The sequence below is a fragment of the Daldinia vernicosa genome (genome assembly GCF_022497035.1).
Source record: "Daldinia vernicosa strain CBS 139.73 unplaced genomic scaffold F5Y00scaffold_34, whole genome shotgun sequence".
In the NCBI taxonomy this organism is placed as follows: domain Eukaryota; kingdom Fungi; phylum Ascomycota; class Sordariomycetes; order Xylariales; family Hypoxylaceae; genus Daldinia; species Daldinia vernicosa.
Window position 1 is genome coordinate 358,096 of NW_025953950.1, and position 19,111 is coordinate 377,206.

At 44.3% G+C, this 19,111-nt stretch overlaps 6 protein-coding genes across 6 annotated transcripts; 3 read left to right on the top strand and 3 right to left on the bottom strand.

Annotated features, from left to right (window-relative positions):
- Positions 1 to 194: 194 nt before the first annotated feature.
- On the top strand, positions 195 to 2,329 carry F5Y00DRAFT_263630 (uncharacterized protein; the record flags this gene model as incomplete). The annotated part of the gene is made up of 8 exons (XM_048011535.1): positions 195 to 343; positions 452 to 694; positions 755 to 967; positions 1,063 to 1,338; positions 1,392 to 1,451; positions 1,567 to 1,629; positions 1,691 to 2,177; positions 2,252 to 2,329. 8 exons carry the CDS (start codon positions 195 to 197, stop codon positions 2,327 to 2,329), a joined length of 1,569 nt encoding a protein of 522 aa, XP_047863409.1.
- A 257-nt stretch (positions 2,330 to 2,586) lies between these two features.
- F5Y00DRAFT_241520 (uncharacterized protein) lies at positions 2,587 to 3,851 on the bottom strand. Its single transcript, XM_048008387.1, has 2 exons — positions 3,705 to 3,851; positions 2,587 to 3,636 (listed from the first exon to the last, which is right to left on the bottom strand). Exons 1-2 carry the CDS (start codon positions 3,786 to 3,788, stop codon positions 2,737 to 2,739), a joined length of 984 nt encoding a protein of 327 aa, XP_047863410.1. The 5' UTR covers positions 3,789 to 3,851; the 3' UTR covers positions 2,587 to 2,736.
- Positions 3,852 to 4,316: 465 nt separating this feature from the next.
- On the top strand, positions 4,317 to 5,857 carry F5Y00DRAFT_271231 (LysM domain-containing protein; the record flags this gene model as incomplete). The annotated part of the gene is made up of 7 exons (XM_048012758.1): positions 4,317 to 4,739; positions 4,797 to 4,878; positions 4,944 to 5,110; positions 5,194 to 5,275; positions 5,355 to 5,524; positions 5,625 to 5,734; positions 5,801 to 5,857. Exons 1-7 carry the CDS (start codon positions 4,400 to 4,402, stop codon positions 5,855 to 5,857), a joined length of 1,008 nt encoding a protein of 335 aa, XP_047863411.1. The 5' UTR covers positions 4,317 to 4,399.
- Positions 5,858 to 8,375: 2,518 nt separating this feature from the next.
- On the top strand, positions 8,376 to 9,883 carry F5Y00DRAFT_241522 (kinase-like domain-containing protein). Its single transcript, XM_048008388.1, has one exon. It carries the CDS (start codon positions 8,654 to 8,656, stop codon positions 9,788 to 9,790), a length of 1,137 nt encoding a protein of 378 aa, XP_047863412.1. The 5' UTR covers positions 8,376 to 8,653; the 3' UTR covers positions 9,791 to 9,883.
- A 1,357-nt stretch (positions 9,884 to 11,240) lies between these two features.
- Positions 11,241 to 12,592, bottom strand: F5Y00DRAFT_263634 (uncharacterized protein; the record flags this gene model as incomplete). Its single annotated transcript, XM_048011536.1, has 5 exons — positions 11,241 to 11,706; positions 11,760 to 12,112; positions 12,178 to 12,248; positions 12,296 to 12,352; positions 12,412 to 12,592. 5 exons carry the CDS (start codon positions 12,590 to 12,592, stop codon positions 11,241 to 11,243), a joined length of 1,128 nt encoding a protein of 375 aa, XP_047863413.1.
- Positions 12,593 to 14,333: 1,741 nt separating this feature from the next.
- On the bottom strand, positions 14,334 to 17,901 carry F5Y00DRAFT_241524 (SNF2 family N-terminal domain-containing protein; the record flags this gene model as incomplete). The annotated part of the gene is made up of 12 exons (XM_048008389.1): positions 17,611 to 17,901; positions 16,969 to 17,546; positions 16,805 to 16,900; positions 16,710 to 16,754; positions 16,409 to 16,563; positions 16,328 to 16,361; positions 16,094 to 16,272; positions 15,215 to 16,022; positions 14,983 to 15,168; positions 14,779 to 14,929; positions 14,636 to 14,725; positions 14,334 to 14,579 (listed from the first exon to the last, which is right to left on the bottom strand). Coding segments are annotated over exons 1-12 (2,420 nt in total), but the record flags the coding sequence as incomplete, so codon positions are not given.
- Positions 17,902 to 19,111: the final 1,210 nt, after the last annotated feature.

Genomic DNA, 19,111 nt, shown 5'->3' on the forward strand with positions numbered 1-19,111 from the left:
AGAAGGATGAGACATGCCACTATATCTGTTACTGCATAAACACACACTTTGAGCTTAGGTCTTAAGGCTGAATACTTACTTACCTACCTACCTAGGTACCTAAGGTACGCTTTTCACACATCCGTCCCTCGTTCCTTGGTGCCCCAAAACCCGCCCATCATTCCAACTCAGTCTTAATTTACATCGACATCATCATGGGCCTCGTTACCGAAGTAGTCCTTATAGGACATTTGCTATTTCCAGCCGCGGAAGCAGTTCAACTTTGGACTGCACCAGCTGCTATTCCTACGACTGTACCCGCAGCGTGCCGTGCGGCCTTGGTACAGAACATCACGTGTAACTAGTAAGTAACTCTTATACTTACTACCTACCTCATTTCCTAGTGACTTTATTGAAAATAGCATTTTTCAGAAAAGTTCAAGGAGTAATTTACTAAATTTTAATGCTATAGTGGTGAAAATAGTCTCGTCACGGCTGCGCAAGCGGCCAATGGACTGGCACTTATCAGCAGCGAGGCTACCACGTATTGCACAACAAGTTGTTATCAATCTTTGAAGACATTCCAGACCAACGTTGATACCAAGTGTGGCAGCACGGAGTACACGCTGTATTTTAATAGTAGTTATACTCAGTCGGCTGCAGCTCTCGCCGACAGTTTGAGCTGGGCATATGATCTAATCTGTATTAAAGATGCGTAAGTAATCTTTTATACCTGGTATCGCAACGTTATATCTCTAGGTAATAACAGCAGTAGATCGGGCTTTTGTCTTTGGGATCTGTACGCCGGAAATGAGACGGCATGTTCTGACTGTGCCCTCAAGTACGGAGCCGCGTTGCTGAGCTCCGATTATGGGAGAGCAAAACTCAGTCCGGACAGCTTTTCCTCTACGCTCTCATCTTGCAGTGCAGATCCTAAAAGCTATACTTACACGTATTCCTCGACAACAACGTCGACAGCAACTGCAAAGTTAGTAGCCCGGAAAATCCCCCCTCGCTATTCCAAATATTATAGATTTCTATCCGCACGGGTTGGGGTAGAAAACTGACATGGACTGACAATAGCACAACGACGCCAACATCGACTCCGTCTTGCACCGGGAAAACATACACCGTGCAGTCTTCTGATACGTGCCAGTCTATTTCCAAGGGGAATGCAGTAGGCACTGATCTCATGATCAATCGTAACCATTTGGACTATAACTGTAGCGCTCTTTCGACAGGCATGTCCCTGTGCTTACAGGACACCTGCACCATTTACACACTCGGGGTAAATGAGACCTGCGACAGACTACTGAAGGGTAAATCCTTCACGACTATCCAGCTGGTCTCCTGGAACCCGTATGTAGCCCGTAAAACTGTTCATGTTGTTCCTACTACTGACATCCCGACAGTACGATTCATACTAATTGCGATAACCTTGCGTCTATGGAAGGACGAAGCATATGTCTCTCGTAAGTTACTGTCTCCTAGCTATAAGATGAAAGCTAAATGCCCCGGTAGCCATTTGCTACCTAGGTAGGTACTGTCGTATTGATTAACAGAAGCTGACAATTGTTCTGCATCAAGGCCACCAGGAGGTGGGACGTTTGAGTATAATTCTTCCCTTAGCCATGCGCTCCTACCAACACTGTAAGTAACTAAATGTCCCCTTTTCCTTCGTTGGTCCAATCTAACGTACTTTGCCACTCAGTAATTCCTCCTTCATCACGAACTGGGTTTCCGCTACAGGCCTGATTCCGACTACCAACTTTACCACATCATGGTACTCATCAGTCTTCAACTCGACTGCCACAGCGTCTATAACAAGCACTGCCTCTTACAATGAGACACTTGCGTCTGAGCTAGCCCAGCAGACCAAGTACTGCTGGCTCACCGACGACGACTTAGGTAATCTCGACGAGGAGGAATATACCGAGGGCTGCCAGAGCCTGATGGATGAGTATTGCTTCCCAACTCCCGGTGCCCCGGTGCCGCCCTCGCCCAGCCGCATACCCTCCCAGTGTACACCGGACCGTAGCACAGACGTCACCGGGACTTCGACTAGCAGCAGCGCGCCTGGCGCCACACCGACACCATACCAGGCCGGTATGATTTCCAACTGCAAGAAATTCTATAAGGTCCTGAGTGGGGATACTTGTCAGAAGATTGCCGATTCTTCCTCTATTACCCTGACACAGGTGAGATATTCTAATGTCTTCAATTACCCGTTTTATATATCTCGTACGTACCCGCTGACGGAATAACGGTGCAGTTTTACGGATGGAATCCTGCCGTAGGCGATAGTTGCGAATCGCTATTTCTTGGCTATTATGTTTGCGTTGGCGCCTAGGTGATAGCCTACCCGGCTGAATGTTCCTGAAAGGGGGAAAGGGGGAGGATAGGGGAAACCCGTTTATTCGTTTATGTAATTAAACCATATAAACCTCTTTTCTTAGCAATGGCATACTTCGTAGCATTATCTTACCTGATAAAAAATATTATAATATTGATAGGAATATTGAGATAGAGACATGTTTATCATAGAGGTATATTTTACTTTCTTTGTCCAAGATTTTAAAGAGTCTAGTCACTATAGCCAGTCCTGCGTGGCATACGAAATACTATGGTTTTCTGGCATCTGAAAGGACAATGCGAGCAAGCGCACAGACTCTGGCAAATCTGTATTGTGTCTAATCAATTGTAAATGTGTTATGTCTGCTTCTTATTTACGACAGACAAGACTTCAAGGAATTGGACTTAATCCAGTTTGTAAAGTTCATGCCCAATCTCTCCTGAGAACTTGTATTTCTCACCCAGAACGCTTCCAGGGTCGTTTGGCACACCCCATTCACTCCTATCCCGGTCATTCCAGAACGGACTGTTCCGAAACTTCTTCGCGTTCCACTCGTCCCGCGTCTCCCACGTTTCTGTGCACGGTACCCGTGTCTCGCGCACAATATTACCTCGCGCATCAAGATATAAGAGCCGCAGCTTCTCTGTCTCGAAAGTCTCAGCATCAGCAACGAAGAGGAAGCTTGCGACGACATTTGCCTGTAGCGCCATGCCTGCGGCACCAGCTTCGATATCATCAATCTTCAGCTGCTCGACTGTGTTACCCTCGCCTTTTAGTCGGAGAGCCGAGGCCACTGACTCGTGTAACTTTTGGCGCAATGTTTCGAGCTCATCAGGATTTCCCAGATGGCGGTGGGCATATGGATCATAGTTTGGTGTTGGACCTACTAACTCGGGTAGTACGTCAAATACAGTAGACCAATCACCCTCGAACAAGGCTTGATCATCGAGAATTGTCCACGTACGACAATCCTCCTCAAAGGCGGGGTCATAATCCTCATCGGTCTCGCGAAATTCGTGAAACTTTTCATCCGAGCCCTGGCCATAGTACGTGCGTAACCAGATCTCTTCATCATTACGATCCTTCCATAGATGTAAGGCGGCCTCGCGCCAGCGAAGAGGTCGCCAAGGTGCAAGAATTTCGCGTATCTCATGTTCTGTGGGCACACGCGTGATTGTAGTGGCTAGATAGACCCGACCTGTTGCGTCCCAGTCTCTAGGAATTGAATCGAGCTGGAGATAGGCTCGGACCAGATCACGCCGTTGGTCAGCTGCGGACAGCGCTGATGAGAAATCCCAATGACGCTTAAAAGGGGCAAAGCGCATGTCAGCACCTAATTAAATGAAAAGATAGGTAGGCGAGGGCTGCTCACAATGAGATACTGTTCCGCGGGGAAAGCTCCCCATGGAGGAGATATGTCCGTCGCAGATTGGATGTTTTGAAGTGGCTCTGCCATTGCATCGATGTCTAGCGTCTAGATATCGGATGTGGTGCGTAAAATGTATAAGACAAGTGTATAGTCTCTAAACAAGAGATGCCAAACCAGATGTTGAGACAACAAAAACAACTTCCTTTTATACAGGATATCGTGATACAGGAAAGTCGCATAAATGCATATTCCAGGTTCTGATAAAAGCCCCATCAGAAATGGGCCAGTTAGCTTTCGCCTACCTACGTAAATGCCGGACTGCTGAATAATTGGTAGATTGCTGCTCGATCATTGAGGATTGTAGCTTCTGGTCTCACCTCAGCAAGTTGAGAATAGGGGGTGGACTAACTTAGGGGTGCTAGTATGTCTTCGATGATGGGCTGGCTACTCTAGAAATCTCAATGGCGACCATTTTCGAAAGGGCGCAAAAGATTAGGCCAGTCAGATTTGGATAAGTAATCTTCAGTACTTGTAACACTGTCTTAGTTGAGGGAATAGACTAATAAAACCTCCTGGATAAGTTCCTAAAAGTTCCCCTCATTTTAGTTGTGATGTTGAACTTGAGCCGAACCAGTTATTCGACAGTAACCGAAATACGTTGACCTTTTATACCGATCCCACAGCTCGGTATTCTATTCATGATGGTGCTGCCTAGCTTTCTTTCAGGACTATTCCTAGTGTTCGCGGTACAGTGCCAGTATCTTGTCCGGAGAGACTGCACTTTCTCCGTCTCCGCATCTGCTGGCGATACTTGCTCGTCTCTCGCCAGCTACTGGGGAATCACATTAACCCAGTTTCAAAGCTACAACCCAGGTGTCGACTGCAACAAGGATCTCACAGCCAATACCAACTACTGCATCGAGTGGGATGACGGACAACCGCCACCTACTAGCACCACCACGACATCCAGTACGACTTCAGCGACTTTAACAACACCCTCTGGACCATCCCCTACACAGACTGGCATTACCTCGAACTGTAAGTTTATGTTTATATTTTAACCTTGCTTATAGAGGCTAATTGAGACTTCTAAAGGTGACGCATACTACAAGGTTGTCTCAGGCGATACTTGCCAAAAGATCGTCAAATATTTCGGAAATTTCACTCTTACAGACTTGTAGATTCTACCTACCCTGTCCACAAAATTAGTTAAGTTTGCTAAAGTTGACCCTCGGTTTATAGCTACAACTGGAATATGGCTGTTGGTTCAGACTGCTCCCAGCTTTTTCTTGGTTTTTATTATTGCGTGGGAACAACCTCGAGTGGAAACGCGACCACCACTACGACTGCCACTCGTTCTACCACTACGGGTCCACCCCAACCGGAGCAGACTGGAATTATTTCAACATGTAGGCCCCCCGAAGAACAAATGATAGCCATATCTTGGGGCCCAATCATCTCGTTAGGGATCAAGTGCTGATAATAATTGTAGGTACGTCTTACTACAAGGTCGGGTCAGGAGACACTTGTTCGCAGATCGTGGACAAGTATGGCACATTTACCCTCAAAGACTTGTAAGTTTCAAAGCCCGTCAAAATGTAATTTGAGGATTCTACGGCCTCAAGATATTGTGTCTAATGTATGCATCAATAGTCTTTCATGGAACCCAGCTGTCGGCTCGGACTGTTCCCAGCTCTTTATCGGCTATTACGTGTGTGTCGGTATCCCCGGGACGCCCACAAGCCGGCCCGCGGCAACAAGCAAAACCACAACCAGTACTGCGACTGGGCCTACGCCAACGCAGACTGGCGTAGCAGCAAACTGTAAGCATCTCCGCTCATCTATTGTATTACAATGGCCCCCTGTCAGCCCTATTCTACCGCTTTTCAACGGGCTGGTCGTTGATAATAGCTCAATTTGCAGGCAACTCTTATTATCTCGTCAAGTCCAGCGACTCTTGCCAGAAAATCATCGATAATTATGGTAATAAGTTCACATTGAAGCAGTTCTACATCTGGAATCCGGCTGTCGGTGTAAGTTGACTCTTACCTATGCTTTATAGACGAGAACTGTAACTAATAGGGCGTTATTCTCCATAGTCGGACTGCTCCAAACTTTGGGTGGGCTATTACGTCTGCGTCGGCGTCAGGTCTTGATAAAATAAGACAACACTCGAACGTTAATGGATCTTCTAAAAGGGATGTTCAGTTTTAACATTACTGGAGGTTCGTCTCTTTTACCCAAATTTACCTATGTGAAAGAAGTTAAGGGAGACAATACCTCTTAAAAGAATAAGGAGTGAGATTGTTCAATGTAAGGGTGGCTACAGGGGTCTATACGAGTATATAAGAGGCGCGAAGCGCCCTCGTCAGTTTAGAAAGGCCAGGCGTTACTGAGTTCAATACAATTACTACTTGGTCTGCTACCCTAGACATTCACTCTATGCTTGATTCACCTCACTAGGGCATCCCAATCCTGACATTCAAGTAGTATATTATGCCAGTCATAACGTCATAGAAGCTTGAAGTTAAGATCAAAGTCTGTTACCGCCGGGACAACTAAACATCCAGAGTAATAGGGCTTAATCACTCGGGTAGAAATGATCACAAAGCCTCTACGACGCCGTACAGCCCTGCGAGTATCAGAGTTAGTTAGATAGGGGTAGATAGGGACTAAAACACATCGACGGTCTAACTGTTCATGAGAAACATTGAAAAGAATAGTCTTTCGAGTTGCTCTCTTTCTATACGTTCAACTTATGAGTTTACAATAGGGTTACTTGGCGTCCTCCTTTTTATATCTCGACCGGATGATAGCTGGCGCGGCTCTGGTAGTCGGACTTGGGCGATTCGTATAGGTCTATTTTTAGGTACTGTATGGTAATCTCCCCTAGGATTCTCGGCCTAGGATATGATCAGCTACGATTCACAATTCAGAAGCAATCGGATATATCCTAGCCAACGTGTCCGTCCGTTCAGGTGGGTTCGATTAAGCGTAATTCGAGTCTACCGGGTTTTAAAGCTTGAATTAACCGATATCCACCCTAATGGACCCTGAAATAGCCCCTGAAATAATACATTATCCCTGCCTATTATCTTGAAAATCTCTTTCTTAGGTAGGTAATCCCAACGTTATGGATCGTTTATTATTGGGGCCTTTGGGGTAGAGTAACGACCAATCATGGATTCAGTCGTGCAAGCCTCTGAAGTTTTGCGACTATTTGGTTGTGTACAGGGGGACCGATGGCCCGGATCACTTTCCGGTTTTGAAACAATGTACCTCTTCACAGGTCTGAATAGCTTCAAAATCTTCAAGGTCTACTCTGATCATCGATAAATATTCGACGTAGTCAAGTTACAAAGACTCAGAGTATAATTCAAGGCGCAATCGCTGCTTATAGTTACTGAGTCATGGGGTAGTGGCATGGCGTTAGAAGTTGAAGCCTTTGATTTTAGATAGCCGATATCGACAGTAACGGCTAAGGCCAAATAGCTTCTGGTGGAGACATTGAGGTATTCCTAGAATATAATCGCACGTGGCATTTTTTTCTTGAATATGATTGACAACAATTACTTAAGTAGCGTCTCCAGCACGTTTTTGGGGCTCGACTTTGCTGGCGTCACCCGGGTGAAATATCAATATGTTTGCTTCATTGGGAAATAATCAAGGAACGTGTTTGTAAAAGAACCCACCATAGTCAAAGGACCATCTTGTTGGATATCAAATGGAGCGGCCCGAGCGGAACATTTGATCAACCTTGGGATCCCTAGCTAATCGAGTAGGCCAATCAGGGGCATTTTCGCCATCCCTCTTTACGATCTATCCAACATTAAGAGTTATACAGCCATGCAGATTCCTGCAAGCGCCAACCAACATTCCTATTCCGCAGGTTGCCCCATCATGTTGGTGAACAAGTGCGACTTGGCTTCGACGTGACGGTTGAAATGTGATTGAGGCTCTACGAGAATCCACTGACGAGTTTACTACATCTAGTAATAACCACTTTCACTTCCAGCTAGTATCGGATGAGTTATTTCTAAAGTTATCCTAATGCAAGTCGATCAACCCTCTCCATCGTGTCTTGTGCGTTTCGTGCTCAACCTCCCCCCCGGTGATTAGACGCTAGTATAGATAGGTGTCTGGTTCGGTGTGCTTTATCGTGAAAAGCGATATTCCATAACGTAAGCCCGCATGCAAACTAGGTGGAATATTTTTGCTGAAAATAAGTCAGGATTACAGTAAGAAAGACTTCTCTCGATTTGAACCATTTTGGAATGGCTTGCATAACGGCGCGCTAGATAAACGCCAGAAGAGCGCCAGAACATGTTTGACTTCCCCTCTCATTGTTTGTTATATGGGTACCCTCCATAAAGTAACCTATGATACGACAAGGCATCGCAAAATACCTATTATGGACGGTAACAATTCTCAATAGTTAAGTGGGGAGAGATCCCGGAAAACGGAGCGTACTAGGATAGGTAGTGTCACGTAGTAAAAGGGGGGGCTCCCCAAGAGGGACGTTGCTCCAGAGAACGAATAGTAATTTGATGCTGGATGCGTGTTGGGCCTAAATACTACCCTGGCTAAGTCGTGTTTGCTGCTTTCTTTTTTTATGGGCTTTTATACTTACAACCTCAAGAAGTGACGAGCTGGTCATAATAGGATTTTGCATGAGAACATTCCACACGGTAAGGGATATAACAGTTCTAGGTTGCTGGCGTCGAGGTGATATACTAGTTTAGAGGTATATCGTATGCAGTGCAACTGCTTCGAGGCAGTCAGTCAGCATCCTCTAAGCGAGGAATGCTATTCTATCTTAACGCCACGATACTGATGTATACCGCTTCTTTCGCTTATTAGTATTTATCCCAGCCCTTTCTCCCTCTAGTTGAGCATAGATATCAAAGCCGAGCACAAGGATTCCCTACTTATCTCATCAACAAATCCATACAATGTCGTCAACTACTCACCAGGCACTGCACAGCGCGCAAAGCGCACTGGATTCGAGCGAACCATTGCCTGTTAAGCCTGAGGAGATTACCGCGGAATGGTGCACTAAGATCATAGGGCACAAGGTTAAATCTGTCGCAATTGTGAAGGAAATCCACGGGACATCAAGCAAAATCCTCATCGACCTAATCTACGAAGATGATGTAAACACCGCCGATGTACCGACTCAGGCCTGTGTCAAAGGAGGTTTCAACGCCCCTATGATAGCTCTTCACCCTGGCCTCCTCTGGACATATCGCCGAGAGGCTCAGTTTTATTACCATCTTTGCCCTATCCTCACCATGAAGCTTCCGAAAATCTGGTACTGTGGCACCGACAAATTCAGTGGACAAGGCCTTGTCGTTATGTCTAACCTGGCTACTGAGGGCTGCGAGTTTGGCGAGCCATTGAAGCCATGGCCGGTTGAGAGAGTCCGCGCTGGGGTCGAGCAACTCGCAGCACTACACTCAGAGACATGGGGTGCTTCCGAGGAGCAATTCCCCTGGCTTTCCGAGGACAAGGCTATGGGTGGTAATCCACTTCAGGGGATGATTCTGTCTTTGATTACACCAGAAGCATGGGATGTACGATTCAAAGCTCTTGCGCCACCTCCCTTGCCGAAGGCTGTGGCGAATCGGGAGCGATTGGAGAGAGCCTTCAAGACCATGTGGGCAGCAGAAAACCCGAAGCTAAGATGCATTGTCCACGGCGACTCACACATTGGAAATACTTTCATCGGGCCTGACGGCCAGCCTGGATTTATTGACTGGCAGGCTCCTTACGCGGGTATCGGCTTAGATGATGTGTCATACTTCCTTATTGGTGCTATGACTATCGAAGAGCGTAGAAAGCATGAGACCGACCTAATCAGACACTATCTTAAAGCACTTCACGAAGGAGGTGGCCCCAAGTTCGATTTGGAAGACATATGGGATGACTACAGGAAGCACGTGTTGCATGGATTGGCATGGTCGCTCACGGGCCAGGGAATGCAGCCTGACGAAAATGTTTTCATTATGACGGAACGCTATTCGGCAGCACTGGAAGATCACAAAACATTAGAGTTGTTGGAATCGCTCCCTGAATATGTAAAAGAGTAGTCTAGATTCCCTCACTTACTTTCTACTGGCAAGTATTTTGAATTTACTAGGGGCGCCATAGGTAGCTTAATAGGTACCTAATCTAATGTTGACATAATATATATAGGTACCTTTTAGCCTTAACTCATTGATGTTCTAGTAGCTGCTTAAAGCACCTACCTGATGTAAGGGAGTAACCTTGTTATCGTACACCTACCAGTAGAAGTAATCCAGGCGTTTACGGATATTTACCTGTGCTCTTGACAAAAGAAAGCATAAGCGAATAGGCCTATAGGTCGCTGGTTGTCACGGCTCAAGTCAGCGATTCCAAGTAAACTGATATTTCCATACATTATTTTGCTAATACCTGCTTTGCATAAAATAATTGTTCGGCATAGAAGCCTCCAAGGTTGGAAGTTTGGAATCAAGAAATGGAAACCCCTATGTCGCATGGGCCACAAAAAACGGCCCCCAATTGAGTATTCACAGGCAATCGGGTCAATAACCGTAGCGCGCCTTATAGCGCTATGCACTTGGCAGCAAAACAAGGAGAAACGGAATGAATGGTTGGATTATGCAATCGGACTCGGAAGTCTGGAGCTGTGGACCACCAAGCTCCGGATCCCTCGGGTGCACCGGGCCGGGGTGGGTCCCTGCAGGCCGTTCGGACTTAACCAAACGGAGGGACAAACATGATCTACAGAGTGACTTTTAACAGGTCGTAGGATCACGAGTATGTCAAGCACGATTTTAGAGCGCTGTGCAATTACGCACGCAGGTGTGCAGGGTGAAAGGTAATGTTGAACCCTTTCCAGGTCCGTTCCGGCATAGGAGCGTAAGATGAGCATAACTTACGGATCTTCGCGAAAATTGAGGCCAAGATGTCTTTAAAATTATTAATAATTTATCGACACTTATTCTAACCTTGTAATTAAAGTACACATTAATAAAACATCTCAGTAAGCGAAATACCATAATATTATTCGTATTGAACAAAGAGTTCCAATAGAAAATGCTATGGAATACCATGGAAGAGTATGTAATCTGGTCCAGAATTTTATATAAGAATCCAGACCGGCTGCCCATGGCTTGATTATATGGGAGGACAGAAGCCCCGCCACGATAATTCAGTACGCATATCCATGTCGGGCTGTTGGCTTTGCATTATTAGGTTAGGAGGTAGATAGTTCTTAGCATAACAATAATGAGCCCAGGAGAACTCAAAGTGACAGAGCTAAAATCATGTATAAAATTTAACACATAATGTATATACAAGAAAGGCCGTTAATTAGAAAGAAATAGTACCAATCAATTATAGAGGCAAATGAAGAGCGGGAAGTCTCTTGCGCATATTAGATCCGTGAACCGTCCTTCTGGACATCTTTACTATTACGGATGGTTTGAAAAGCACAAAAGATGTCCTTGATCTTGAGGTGCGACATACTCTCTATGTCCCAAGTATAACACGAACCTATACCACACGTCGAATATCCCTCTCCGGTGCGAGGATGCTATCTGTACTTCCCGTTCCAGCCGGTCCAGCCTGATTCGATTCTTTCGTGTCATACTCGACGCTGTAATCATTTATGACATATATATCTTTGTCGACACCTCGTTCTCCATTACCAAACTTCTTTCCGCGTTCCATACTCTCTAATTTGTACCCTTGATTCCCTTTGCTCGTTCCCCATGACCGTGGGACATTGCCACTTTGGTTTAGAGCGTAGGCCCCTACACCCGAACCGCCCAGGGAGTTTACCCACGAAGGAGCATGTTTTTGAACCAAAGGTTTCAAACGTGATACACAGTTGCCAATGATTCCGATATTCAATTCCAATGTTGACAAGATTGCAGCGGATCCCTGTGTCCAAGTCATGTCGTCGTCCGCTATCATGGCTCTCACGTAGGCAACTCGCGCAATAGAAACAATAACGACACTGAGACCCTGTTAGCAGTTTGTCATGATTTTTGACCGTACCTAAGGACTTACGCCGATCCTAATGCGATCAAAAATCCAATGGCTGCCCTTTGCTTCAGAGGCAAATGTAAATTATGTACCATAGGAATAGGAAGTAGTATTATAACCACATCGAAGAAGATATTAAGAACAGCCTGTGATATGGCAACATCATTCAGGCATGTACCAGTGCCAACGGATAATGGATTGCAAGGCCCGAGGAACAAAACTGTGAATGTAATGGTGTATGCAGAAATGAGGAACCCGCTAACGAAAACGCACGCGCGGAAAAGCTTCGAGGGGTTGAGTCGAATGTAGAGAACGAGGAGGGCGAGTTTGGTTAGGGACGGCGGCCAAATATACGTGAGAGCGATGAACGATAGGATCTATACTTGTATTAGCAGACTGGGTAACTTTTATTACATGCTTTCCTCCGCGTAGGGCAAATTACATTATAATATTCTAGCATTTGGGTTGGCGTAATGTCCCAAAGATGCCGCCCAAAACCAGCTGGCATGGCCACTATAGCGGTCAACAAGATGCCACATATTTTCAAGTTGGTAACTTACCTGTAAGTGTCCCAATGAAGAATGCTAGAGTAGTCCCCCAGGCTGCAACGATTAATACTATTTGAGTGATCATTAGCGACATGGAGAATGATAGAAACCTTTAGTAATGCACTTACGAATATCCCAGTCTAGCTTCCTGACGATCCCGAAAGCCGTATACAATCGAAGAATTAGGGATATAGTTGCTAATGTAAAAGTGACACCAAAAACGATGATTATACTATTCTGAACAGAGGTCCGAGAATAGAAGTCAGGAGTCACTCCTTCCGGAGGCGGCACGACACCAACTTCGACCATCTTAACGTTCCCTATATTCTCTATCAAATAATCACAAAGTTAAAGCTCTACTGACCATTACTCTTGACGTGAGGATATCTTCTTGTTTATACTGAATCTGGTGGGTGATTTCGTAGAAACTTCAAACAATTGTTAAACGAACAAGCAGGTGCCAATCATCATAGATCGTCTCCTAGGCCCTTGTTTCGAGTCGATTAAGCGATGTCCCAATGTTCCCGCACCAAATTATTCCTATTTGTGGATGGGCCCGGGTGGCTGGAACTTTCCTGCATACCTCACGGACCCTCGAGGGTGTAGATTTTCTGTCCGTGCCACAACTTTATCGACATTATTCAGGAATATGCCAAGTCTGAGATTAACTATACTATAGTTACGGGACAAAGTAAAACGACACTGTTAGATATCCCGGAATCGGTTAGGTTTGAAAATAAATGATTAATTTTCCGTATCTTACAATTCATGTACCAAAATATACTAAACTGTAAACAAAGGGGGTTAGGGAAACCCTTATTAGCTACATTGAACAGTAGGGTTAGATATCTCGTAGAACTGACCACCTAGAAACCCTTATAAAGTCATACTTAATCAAGCCATGGTCATATCAACCACACAAACCTTTTCATCTAGTATCTCCCGTCAACAGCCAATAACATTGCTCTCAATGTGTACGAAAATACCCCTTATAATAATGGTTGTTTGCTACCCAAATAAAAGATTTTACACCCAACCCCAACATATATTCTAGAATAGCGACTTTTCCAGATGAATCTCAAGTCAAGTTAGGCTATTATCTAATCCGCTGAACTCACTGACGCACGTTTAAATTTGATTATACAGGGTTAATCTAGATGTTGGAGCTTCTAGATGTGGAAGTTTCTATCGGCAAAGGGACAATGGTTCAGGGGCTGAGCAACGGGTGTGAAATACCGCCGACACTAGCTGGTATCAAGCATATAGTAACCCTACCGGAAATAGCTAATTAATATATAATAGGGGAGAAAGTCATCTACTTGCCTAGCGTTACCGCGGAGGTCCCGAAGGACCCTTTCCCTGCCGGCCAACATTTCCAGTCGACTGGGATAGATAAATAAACTTGGATATTCCCCTTAAACATGCTGGGGAGTACCGGTAGTAGGGCAGCTCAATATCTTTGATTGGGAATTATCTAACTGAAGAAAATGACGGATCTTAATAACTGAAGAATTTCCCGGGGTCATTGCGATGAAAATAATGATGCTCTCCATAATATTACTTTTTGGACCCCATGGATAGCAAGGATACTAGGGTTTGATCTATAGTTCAGGATTATGTTTGCTAAGTCGATCATGTTATCGTAAAGAGGTGCTAACCCCATTTAATATACAGTTATGGGGCGCCTGAACGAAGGTGAGGGGTTTCACTCCTTGTACTTATTAAGAGTGTGCCGTCATTAAAGTAAGGAGAAGTAAAAATTGGCTTATCTGTGCAAGCTAGTAAATACGATACAAATAGGTAGGTGAGAATAGCCTTAGAAGGGCGGTGGGAAATTTTCAAGCCACGAGCCACGGTTGTTTTGTGTATAAGCTAGTGGTGCCTAAGAGCGCGCCTGGGTCCGAGTGTGGCCTATAGATCAAACCAAACAAATCAGATATTCCTGAAAAAAAGGATAAGAATTTAGTAACAGACTAGGACTACACATGGAGGAACTAATATGCTTAGTGGTCATACATCACTGGGGGAAAGGGGTCTTCAGTATCTTCCGTCAACTGGTTTCAGTTCTCTGAAATTCCAATGAAAATTAAGGGATAGTATGGAGAAAACTCGAAATACGGAAACATGAAAAAGATAAGAAATATCTTAACGAGGCCTAATTCACATGAAATAGCCAAAATTCCTTGCGACGAACCATAGCGGTCAACAGCCCCAGCGAATACTATCAATTATCATTCTCAGCCCCCTGTACAGGCGGAGGAGCGTCGGAATCTATGTCCAACACAAACTTAAGATCCTATGTGTTTGTCAGCTAGTGATAGACCTCTTAGCTACCTTATACGTAATACTCACTTCAAGTGCTCCTGATTGGGTTTCTTGCGTCTCCGAGTCGAAAGTAAACTTTGCAATATGTTTCTTTTTCCTTTGGAGACTGACAATATTCTACTTACCGTTAGCTAGGTGCCGATCTGTGAAGGAATGCTCGAATGAACTACCTGCTCTACAGTTTTCTCCATGACGTATCGAAAAATCGTCACTTCTCTGGTCTGACCCATACGTAGCGCTCGTGCGATCGCCTGTTCTTCCACCGAAGGGTTCCATTGAGGTTCGACTATATGCACTTGGTTGGCAACGGCGAGATTCAACCTATATCCCTATGAGTACTGGCGAGAATGAGTGCCAACACCAGACGAACGTACCCGACTGCACCAGTACCGATGGACATGAGGAGGACATGGACTTGGGGGTCTTCTTTGAACGCTCTGAGACGTATAGATCTTTCTATCGGGCTTACTTTACCATCTATTTGTCGACACGAAATCCCTGCCTGCTCGAATAGCCAGTGTAGGATATCTAAAGTCGACGTCCAGTAGGAAAATATAATACTGGGAAGGTTAGTACACGAAACTCTGGACAAATAAAAGTGCATACCTCTTATTATACATCCCACCTTCTGTTACCTTTTGAACCACCGCAGAAAGCTTTGTAGAGTGACCTACTGATAGGAAGGGATTCCTTTTCTCTATTATGGTTTGAATCCCCTCGCTGGTGGGCGTGTTAGCGCCGTTGCTGAAGTTTCCCGCGTCGCTTATCCGTCCTGAATCTTGCGTAGGACTTGGACTGGGGCGGTATAACGGTTTCCCACAGTACGAGCATACCGAACAGCCGTCTTGAACCAAACGTGCCTCTTCGCTAGAAGGTTGACAGTGCTCGCATTCAGTCTCGGGATAGGATTGTTCCGGTTCGAGGAGAGAAGTGTCACTACGGGCCGAATAGAATGTCCCAGAGTTGCAAAGCATGCGTAGCTTTAGCATAGCCGTGAACAGTTTGTTGGACCGAGTTTCAACTCCCTTGCTAACTAGAGAGTCAATTTGTCGTCTCGTCTCGTCTAGTAGACTTGTGTAAAGCCACTGTTCTTCTGGTGAAAGACTAAGCGTTACGTTTACCTCGGAAGAGGCAGGTAAGTTTAGACACTTCTCGCTTCTGCGAAGACAGTAGGCCTCAAGATAAGCTCGGAGGGGTTTTGCAAAATCCGCGCCGCCTTCGTAGAGCGGACTTAGAATATACCTTTGGAATGCTACTTTAGTGGCTATATGTGGAAGTTGTAGGAACTGGGCCAAAGAGGCTAGATCTTCCAACTTGTTTTGAATAGGAGTGCCTGTAAGGCACCATCTCCTTTTCGTGCATAGTGCTGCTGACGCCTGAAATTGTCGAGTACTAGAATTCTTTATCCAATGGGCTACTACTCCTTAGTTACTTATTCTAGATAGTGATAAACAAAAAATAATCAACGAAAGACTTAGTTTGCACCTTCATCTAGTACCACACGATACCACTCCATTTGGTGGAGGACGCCTCGATCTGCGTAATCGGCGGCGAGTGTTGCATACGTAGTCAATACCACATCAAATGCACACAAAAGCTCATTATCCCGAGGCCGTTTTTTTCCGTGGAAACAAGTGAAGCTAAGAGCCCCTGGGAAAATATGACTTTGAGAATTAGATGCTGAATTCAACAAGTGGCGTATATGACAGTCGTGCTTACGTCTGTATCTCAGATTGCCAACTCTCGAGAAGTTCTATAAATGATTAGATTATGGTTTTGCACATGACTAATTTTACTAACGAGAAGATGGTACAATTATTAAAGTCGCCTTTGTGGGAAGCTTTTGTGTATATTCGTTTTCAAGTCTATCGTAAAAACTGCTGAAAAGTCTCGCGGCTGGGACAGAACGCAATATAGCCGCAAGCATGGTAAGGGTCTTCCCGAGTCCCATCGTACTTTACAACTATAAAGTCAGTATAAATGCCAAATCATGAACCGAACGAATTTCAAATAGTTTTAGGTTAAAAAGCTCGACGGTGGGATTATAACACCTCGAATATGGTAAAGGGGATAGATAATGGGGAGTCGAAATATTGCATACTCCGCGATCAGGCCTCCGAAAGATGTCAATGATAACGCCTTCATCCTGGATTATAGTTAGCTTAACTCAGGAATAGGTAGTTAGCTATAACACACTCAATTGAGGCCGCGTGACATAGTCGCGCCGAGAGTCCTTGGGTAAATGTTTCATTTTCCCGTTGACATATAAAACGTAAGCTATCCTCTTGATGACTATGCCCGAGTATTTAGTAGGGTCCGTTTCATTTTGTTTGATAACTTTCATTGAACCAGGGAAGTACCTTTTCAGTTTCGAGACTAACCCGACAGGCGACTCTGAGTCCTCATCTGTGGTTACATATGTCAATGACTCTAAGATATTATTTATCTCTTCTGAAATCTTGGTTTTTGAATTTAGCCCACTGCTGTTGCCTACGCCAATGAAGGTACTCATATTCAAATTTTCATCATGAAAAGTTAGAAACTGTGGATTGTCGTATAGCGCTTCTTTATCCAATGACTGAGGATGTTGGAGAAATGCAGAGAGCTTCGACAGTCGATATGCTGCGTCACTTGCATTCAGTTTCAACCCCAAAATATTTATCGACACCGGAAATGATCGTAAACCTGACTTTCCTTTATGTCGGCGTTTGGTAAAGACTTGAGCCGGGGCTACGGCTTCGAACCGCACCGTTGGATAGTCTTTCAGAGCATCTAACCTGCAGCTGGTTCGAGTATCTAAGATACCAAGCTCGGTACCAGCTTCGGAGCAGATAACATAGTAATGATACTTTCGCCGTAAGGAGAATATTTTGAATTCTCCAGCAGTGTCCTGGTGCATCTCCATGCCAATCAGCACCTTTATAGCTGCATCGTATAGCTAAAGGGAAAGATTCCTAAGTAAGCTACGACAGTTCAAATCTGATATGAAAATTTGAACTTACTGCGCCATAGCAGATCTCGTACCCGCCCATATTGCTACTACCTAGGATATAATTGAAAATTCCGCTAATATCGTTTTACCTTGGGCTATTCCGTTTCTAGTCCCCCAAGTACTACCTGTGAAACACGATCGCTGTGTCCGGAAAGGTTATATCGCACGATAAAATTGTATATAAGGGAAAATCGTACTTCGATAGAGAGGAAGGAGATGGAAAGAGAAGAAATGTGCAATGGTGGCTTTGCACAAGTCTGCTCCGTGGCGCCAGTTAACTGGGCTACAACCAACAAATAAGATTGTATAATGCGGCTCAGCCCCAACCCACGGCACGCATAGCCCATAGTTAATATACCTACCTAGGTTGCAACGTCGAAATGGCGGAGTAAAAAACGAGGGGCTGAGTGTTTTTCTCCTGGACTTTTTTGTTGCGAATAGCTATTTTACGCCGTATCCCGTCACAGAAAATAAATACCACCTAGTTATCCCAATCTGAGAAAACTGAAATCTCTGGCTCGTTATATGCTGGGGGCGCCTGGTCAGGTTGTTTTTTAAAGATGACAGGGCCAAACGGAGACAGCTTCCAGCGGGCGCTCCATCGATTCAAACAATCACTTTCCCCGGACCTTGCAAACGAATTTTCTGTATGCTCATTGTCGGATGTACGACAAGTCTACAAGGAAATTCAACAGAAGCATGGAAGCGAAGGGAAATTACGACACATGGGACGACTCAGGGGTTTCATTGAAGCAATGGAACAATTCAGTAAAGTGATTGAAATATTTGTGAACGCAAGTGAGTTCGTATGCTTCGTATGGGTAAGCAACCGTATCTGGCCGTTTCATATTGTACATATCTTGACTTGGCCTCTGCTAACTCGCCAAGGGCCCTCTTAAATTCGTTCTTATCGTAAGTACCATGGAATACACTATCACTCTTATAGGATACAACAGGAGGTACCTAACATTAATATGAACTTAAGACCGCCAGCACACATCTTAGTTCCTTCGATAAACTACTTAATGCGTATGCGCAAATAGGGGATGCAATCCCTGGCCTTGAACGATACGGGAAGACTTTCGCGGAACATCACCCTTTAGCTACGGTACTCGAAGACTATTATTCAGATATCCTGGAATTTCATCGCATATTTATTTCGGTCTTTAAACGACCTAATATATATCCCGTTTTTCCTTTAGCCAATCATTTTACGTGTAACAAGGTTTATATTTAAGGCTTAAAACGAATTTAATTTATTAATAATTTTTTAAAATCTTAAAGTTTTTAATAATCTTTTTATTTTAATTTAAAAAAATTAAAACATTATTTATAAATAATTTTAAAAAATATAATTTCGTATTTAATTATTTTTTTAATTATATATTAATTATTTTATATTTTATTTTATATTACTTTATATTATTTTATAATATATATTATTTAATAATTTTAAAAATAATTATTTTAATTATTTATTAATTTTTAATTATATTTATATTTTAATTAAT